This window comes from Lepus europaeus, chromosome 21, assembly GCF_033115175.1.
Source record: "Lepus europaeus isolate LE1 chromosome 21, mLepTim1.pri, whole genome shotgun sequence".
Lineage (NCBI taxonomy): Eukaryota > Metazoa > Chordata > Mammalia > Lagomorpha > Leporidae > Lepus > Lepus europaeus.
This window is the reverse complement of record NC_084847.1, coordinates 56205366-56212764: the sequence shown is the minus strand read 5'-3', so window position 1 is coordinate 56212764 and position 7399 is coordinate 56205366. Positions and strand designations below refer to the sequence as shown.

The 7399-nt window shown below is 55.0% G+C and overlaps 1 protein-coding gene across 2 annotated transcripts in view; it reads left to right on the top strand.

The window, feature by feature from the left end:
* The first annotated feature begins 3845 nt into the window (after positions 1 to 3845).
* Positions 3846 to 7399, top strand: part of DAGLB (diacylglycerol lipase beta) — a 39496-nt gene continuing 35942 nt past the window's right edge. For both annotated transcript variants that reach the window (XM_062179949.1, XM_062179948.1), the window contains exons 1-2: positions 3846 to 4012; positions 5686 to 5837. In XM_062179949.1, the coding sequence (XP_062035933.1) occupies positions 3918 to 4012; positions 5686 to 5837 (247 nt within the window). In that variant the 5' untranslated portion in view covers positions 3846 to 3917. The remainder of the gene's footprint in view (positions 4013 to 5685; positions 5838 to 7399) is intronic.

Below are 7399 nucleotides of genomic sequence, written 5' to 3'. Positions count from 1 at the left end.
AGGAGCAACCGGGATAGAATCCGGCGCCTCGACCGGGACTAGAACCCGGTGTGCCAGCGCCTTAAGGCAGAGGATTAGCCTGTTAAGCCATGGCGCCGGCCTATTTTGTGTTCATTTTTTAAGTTAAATTCTAAGCATGAGGGGCAATAAAGCCAAGTTCACCAGCCTGCGCCCCAGGTGGCTCCTGTCGGGTCGTGCCTTACTCTAGTCAGCAGTAGGTAGAGAAGTGGTTCAGATAGACATCAGTGACTTACAAGAACCCCACAAAAGAAAAGCGCCGGCACTGGGCCCAGACGAGTGCCGAGTGCGAGTGCCCGACTTCCCTGCGTGTGGCACCCTTGTCCTTGGATTTCAGGAAACTCGTTCCCCCATGTGATCTGGAGAAGCACCTGCCGCAGGATGCTGTGCAGTTGGAGAGCCTGGGACAGCTGCCCGAACAGGGGCTGGGAACTGGCCCAGCTGATGGCCTTGGTCAGTTCGGGCCGCAGGTTCAGAACCCTCGTTAGGACAGGCAGGCCGCAGATGTCCACACAGGGGCTCCTCCATGCCTTCCCCAACTCCCCTATCCCAGGAAGAGCAGTTGCACGGGGCTTCTTCCTGTGAGCCTCTGCCCTCTAGTGGCTGGATGTGGAATTTCCAAGGAACCACAGTGTCCCACCCCCTGTTCTCCAATTTTGGGACAGTTCCCTCTTTTAACATCCCTGCAATTTTAAAGCAAGTTGCAGCATGACAAGACCAATCCTTTCAAACAGCGACAGGAAGCTTTATTAGGATATCTATAGCTATCTGTTCTAGTCTCACCCCAGGCACTTACTCCACTCCACTCAACTCAGCTACTAAATTAATTAGATACTAAATGCCAAGACTGTCTTTCTTAGAAGAATACTTTGTAATTTTTAAATATTGAAATTTACCTGAAAACGAGCAAACAGCGCTGTCGAGAATCTTTTTTTCCTCAAAAGCTGGAAGGTTTTGGCTGTGTTTCAAGTAAGTTTTTTTAAAAAAAGGTACCAGGGAGGGGTTGGATAAGCTATTTGGCCCAGCCATTAAGATGCCCATTAGAACATCTGCCCCGTACGCAGACCTGGACTTGATCCCCTGCTCTGGCTCCTGACTCCAGCTTCTGCTGACATGGATTGTGGGAGGCGGCCGTGATGGCCAGGTAGTCGGGCTCCTGCCTTCAGCCTTTAAGTCTATGTTCCACAAACTCCTTTAAAAAACCCAAAAATCTGTTTGAAAGGCAGGATGAGAAAAGGAGGATGACAGACAGGTCTTCTATCCCCTGGTTCATTTCCTAAATGGTTACAACAGCCAGGTCTGGCCCAGGCCAAACCAGGAACCTGAAACTCCATCTAGGCTTCCCATGTGAATGTCAGGGACCCATGCACAAAAGTACAACAGTGGGGCCGGCGCTGCGGCACAGCAGGTTAATGCCCTGGCCTGAAGCGCCAGCATCCCAATTGGGCGCCAGTTCGAGTCCCGGCTGCTGTACTTCCAATCCAGCTCTGCTATGGCCTGGGAAAGCAGCAGAAGATGGCCCAAGTCCTTGGGCCTCTGCACCCACGTGGGAGACCCGGAAGAAGCTCCTGGCTCCTGGTTTCGAATCAGCACAGCTCCAGCCGTTGCGGCCAATTGGGGAGTGAATCATCGGATGGAAGACCTCTCTCCCTCTGCCTCTCCTCTCTGTGTAACCCTGACTTTCAAATAACACATCTCACAACAGTGAGATGACCTCCACTTTTGGAGAACATCCTAAATTTTTCATCCATAAAGGCTACAACATGTATTTTTAACTGGTGATGCACCAACAAAATTAGATACAAGCTAACATTTAGCCCTGTTCAAGTTTTCCTGGTTGTGTCAGAAAAATGTCTTTATGGTTTGTCCCTTTGAATCACATCCACACAAGGTCTGCACATTGCATGTTGTTAGTGTCACTTAAGCAGTTTTCACTTTATTTGAGAGAGATCTATGCACTGGCTCACTCCCCAGATACCCACAGCATCCAGGCTGGGCCGGGCCAAAGCTGGGAGCCTAGAATTCAATCTAGGTCTCTCACATGGGTAGCAGAGACCCAAGTAGTTGAGCTGTCACCTGATGCCAGCCAGGGGTGCGTTATCAGGAAGCTGGGTGGCAGGTGCCCAGTGCTTTACCACTGGACCAAATGCCCACCCCCATATGCCTTAAAATTGTGGCTGTTTTTACAGGCAGAACTGGGGCCCTGTGCTGTGGCACCGGTTCTAGTCCCTGCTGCTCCACTTCTGATCCAGCTCTGCTATGGCCTGGGGAAGCAGTAGATGGCCCAAGTCCTTGGGCCCCTGCACTTGTGTGGCAGAACCAGAAGAAGCCCCTGGCTCCTGGCTTCAGGTCAGCCCAGCTCTGGCCATTGTGGTCATTTAGGGAATGAACCAGCCAAATGGGATACTCTGCCTCTCTAACTCTGCCTTTCAAATAAATAATTCTTTAAAAAAATTTTCTGAAAACGTACTAGCTCTCATCAGCCAGTGCAAGTCAGCTCTATGTCACACGTAAATGACACAACTAGTGGTCTTGCTTTTGCTGTGAGAATAAGCAATAACCTCTCCATCTGGGCTCCTGTCTCCTTACCAGCTGAATCCGTTGGCAGTGTAACAGGTGCAGCTAGTAGCCACTGGTTAGGAGCTGCGTGAGCTCTCTGTGCCCAGTCTGCCTAGCCTGTTCCATCTCTTAATTCAATCCCCACTTTACAGATGAGGAACCAGGCTTAGCCTAGATCAAGTACCTTGCCCAATGTCTGACTTTCCAAACTGTCCCCATGTTTCAGGCACCAGCCCGAGTCTCCTCCCCAGCCGGAGAGTGCGTGAGAGCCTGACCTCACCATCTGGCTTGCTTGCCAGCAGCCAGCCCGAGCTTTGCAAACACTGCAGAAGCCCAGCTAATGCTCTCCGTTTGGTGATGGACATTGGAGAACACTCCAAAGGATCAGGATGAACCCCAAAACGAGGACAGACAGCTGCGGGAGGGGCGCCGACTTTGGGACTTGGGTGTGGGGGCACCGCCGGGGGGGGGGGTGAGGCGGCGCGGGGGTGGGGGGAGTGTCTCATCTCCAGAATCCTCATCAAGCCCTGGGCTGCACACGCACTCGCCCGCAGACCTGCAGCCCTTAAATCCATCCCGTGGGGCTGCCCTCTGGCTTCCCCCTGCTCACCCTGGGCAACTGCCCTCCAACCCCCAGGCCCCCCCAAGTCTCTCCACCTAACTCTCCACGTTTGTTTCCGAAAGTTACCCATCGTCCGTGTTTAAGAGGTGCCTAGAACCCGAGCTGCGACGTGCACAGCAAGCCGAGAGGATGCACACGGCGCCTGGGCCCCGGGGGTGGGAGGTTACAGGCTCGGAGGAACTGGGGGTCCGGGAGGACCCCTGGGGGCAGGGACCCCGGAGCTGAGGTCCGAATGAAGAGAGAGCGAGCGAGCTGCAGGCAGGGAGTGAGGCAGCGCAGGAAGAGCCGGGGCCAGGGGCAGTGCAGGTGCCCAGACGTGGCGTGACCCTGCCCCACCAGACACTGAACCCCGGGAGCGACCGAACGTGAGACCCAGACCCGCCGCGAACAGCCCTGGGCCTCGGAGGCGACAATCTCCCTGTCAATAATGGCCTGCCAGTCCTTATCTATGAACTGGAAGTATCACAGCCGCACACCCGCGATAAAGCCAGCCTCAGGCGTCTGACCCCGCGGCTATGCGCAAGCGCAGACAGCGCCGCCGCCGCCAAGGGGCTCAGTGCGCATGCGTCGGTCTCGGCCTCCGCAACGAGCATGCGCCGAGCCCCGCCCTCGCGTGCGCCTGCGCCTGCGCCTGCGCGGGGTCGCGGGTCAGTTTGCCGGCCGAGTCCGGGGAGCGGCGCGAGGGGCCGGCCCGAGGCCGGGCGTTCGGACCCGAGCCATGCCCGGGATGGTGCTGTTCGGTCGGCGCTGGGCCATCGCCAGCGACGACCTGGTGTTCCCAGGGTTCTTCGAGCTGTTGCTGCGAGCGCTGTGGTGAGCGCGGCGGCCGGACGCGTGCGGGGCGAGGCGGGGCTGGAGTCGTGCGAGCGGTCACGGCGGGCCGGCGCCGCGGACCTTGGCCTCGAGCCGGGGGCAGCCGCTCCTCGCGGGGAGGGCGCCCTGTGTGCCGGCCGGGCGTTCGCGGAGCCCTTCTGGGGCTGCTCGTGGTCGCACTTCGTGAGCGGCACCGGGGCGGAAGCTGTGCTCCCGGAGAGGGAGGAAAAAATAAAATTTTAAAATGTGTATAAAAAACAAGAAGTGCTGGGAGCCGCGTCCCGGGAGCTGCGCGGTGGCCAGGGCTGTGCACTTCTGAGGTCGCTTCCCCATTCTTGCTCTGGGTCCGGGGCCCCGGGGTTGCACCACACCGGAGTTATCTAGGCCACTTCCGCTTCTGCAGGGCTGTGGGCTCGAGCCCTTTCACCTCTTCTTCTTCTTCTTCTTTTTTTTTTTAATATTTATTTATTTGAGTTACACAGAGAAGGAGAGGCAGAGAGAGAGAGAGGTCTTCCATCCGCTGGTTCACTCCCCAGATGGCCGCAACGGCTGGAGCTGAGCCGATCCGAAGCCAGGAGCCAGGAGCTTCTTCTGGGTCTCCCACATGGGTGCAGGGGCCCAAGGACTTGGGCCATCTTCTACTGCTATCCCAGACCACAACAGAGAGCTGGATCGGAAGAGGAGCAGCCGGGGCTCGAACTGGGGCCCTGGGTGAGATCCCTGTCGCCTGCCCTGCACCGGTGCCCTGGAGATCTTAACCAGTGTCCCGCGGGACATCTTGAGACACTTGCTCCCAGGTGCTCTCGGGTTTGAATTACACAGCTGCAGACCACAACGAGTGGGTGTCAGTTTCTTGTTAATCCCGGCCAGTGAAAGTCTCTGGCTAAGAATTTAGCAAGTATGGCCGAGGACTTCAGACTTGGGGGGGGGGGGCGGTTATTTTGGTGCAGAAAATGTTGAACTCCCTGCATGGGGTGGGTGTTCTTTAAAAAGGTCACAGAAAAAGGTGTATTCTGGAAAAAAGTATGCCTGGATTTCACTGTTTTTGCACCAAAATAAACTTACCATTTAATTTCATTTGTTCACGAACCTTTTGAAGTATCTCTGTTGTTCACCTGTTCTGTATATCTGAGTCATGATGGGACTGTCTCCCCCCCACCTTTTAATTTGAGATGGACTGGGCCCTCACCTGCTGATTCACACCCCTAGTGCCTAAAATAGCCAGAACTGGGCTGAGGGTGAAGCACTCCGGTCTCGCACCCGAGTGGTGGGAACCTGCTTTCGTGACCCATCCCTTGTTTTCTCCCAGGGTCTGTGTTGGTGGGAGAAGCCGGGATTGAACCTGGGTTCTGTGGTGTGGGCCACGAGGTCTTAGCTGGCATCGTCTGCCCCACGGTGCAGCTGGTTATGTTTGATTCCTTACGGCTTTCATGCCGCCTGTGAGTTGTAGCAGGTGCGGGAGCAGAACAATGGCAGAAGTAGCAGAAGTATAAAACATAGTTAAAAAAAAAAAAAAAAGTCGTGCCTTGAGTTGACTTTGATTGATGAACGTGATATATCCAAATGAACCTCACCTGGTTTTGAAGGTGTGCCGGCCTTGCGTGTCTGTATCGTGTTGTGGCAAGCAGCTGGCTGGGTTCCGTGGCTCACGGGCTCTGCCTGTCTCCCCACAGGTGGATCGGCATTCTGACGCTGTACGTCATGCACAGAGGGAAGCTGGACTGTGCCGGGGGCGTCCTGCTTAGCAGTTACCTGATCGTGCTCATGGTGCTGCTGGCGGTCATCATCTGCACCGTGCTGGCCATCGTGTGCGTCAGCATGAGAGGTGAGGCCCCTGGGCCACGCGGCACCCGTTCTCTTCAGTTCAGCAGCTTTATCGAGATACAGCGTGCATTCTAGTAGGATCGACCCATTTTAAAAGTGTATAATTTGATGTTTATTTTTAAAGTTTATTTTTTGGGAGACAGAGTTCTCCTCTGCTGGTTCACTCCCCATGGGCCCCCACTAACTTGTAGCTGGGACTGCATTCTGGAGCCAGGGATTCAGCCCACATTTTCCATGTGGGTGGCAAGAACCCAGTCACTTGCTGCCTGCCGGGGTCTGCGTGGGCAGGAAACTCGAGTTGATACTAAACCCAAGCATTCCAGTACGAGGTGTGGCGTCTTACCCAGCGGCTTACCTGCTGGCCCAGGAGCCTGCCCTGTGAGTCAGTACTTTTTAAAGCAGATTCAGAGTTGTGCATCTCAGGACATGTCCATCATCCCCAGAAGTCCTGTACCTGTGAGCACTGACTCTTCACTCCCCGGACTCTCAAGTTCCAGCCGTGCTCGCCTTTGGTTACTGTGTCTCGGCCTGTTCTGGACATTGGATTTGTGGAGTTAACCATTATGTGGCCTTTTGCTCTTTTTTTTCTTTTTTTTTTTTTTTTGACAGGCAGAGTGGACAGTGAGAGAGAGAGAGACAGAGAGAAAGGTCTTCCTTTGCCGTTGGTTCACCCTCCAATGGCTGCCACAGCGCTGGCTGAGGCTGGTGCACCGCGCTGATCCCATGGCAGGAGCCAGGTGCTTCTCCTGGTCTCCCATGTGGTGCAGGGCCCAAGCACTTGGGCCATCCTCCACTGCACTCCCGGGCCACAGCAGAGAGCTGGCCTGGAAGAGGGGCAACCGGGACAGAATCCGGCGCCCTGACCAGGACTAGAACCCGGTGTGCCGGCGCCACAAGGCGGAGGATTAGCGTAGTGAGCCGCGGTGCCGGCCCTTTTTTCTTTTTTTTAATATGTATTTTTTGGGTTGACACTATGTTGTAGTGGGCTAAGCCTCTGCTTGCGGCGCTGGCGTCTCATATGGGCACCAGTTCTAGTCCTGGCTGCTTCTCTTCTGATAACAGCTCTCTGCTATGGCCTGGGAAAGCAGTAGAAGATGGCCCAAGCACTTGGGCCCCTACAGCTGCGTGGGACACCTGGAAGAAGCTCCTGGCTTCAGACCAGCCCAGCTTCGGCCGTTGTGACCATCTGGGGAGTGAACCAGTGGATAGACCTTTCTGTCTCTCCCTCTCTCTGTCTATAACTCTGCCTCTCAAATAAATAAATAAATAAAACCTTTTTCAAAAATTTTATTTTATTTGAAAGGCAGAGTTACAAAGAGAGTGAGAAAGAGTTCTTCCATCCATTGGTTCACTCCCCAAATGGCTGCAAAGGCAGAAGCTTCTTCTGGGTCTCTCATGTGGGTGCAGGGGCCCAAGCACTTGGTCCATCTGCTACCTTCCCGGTACATTAGTAGGGACCTGTATTGGAAGAGGAGCCTCTAGGAATTAAACCAGTGCCCATTGGGATGCCAGCACTGCAGCCAGCAACTTAACCTGCTACTCCACAGCGCCAGCCCTGGCCTG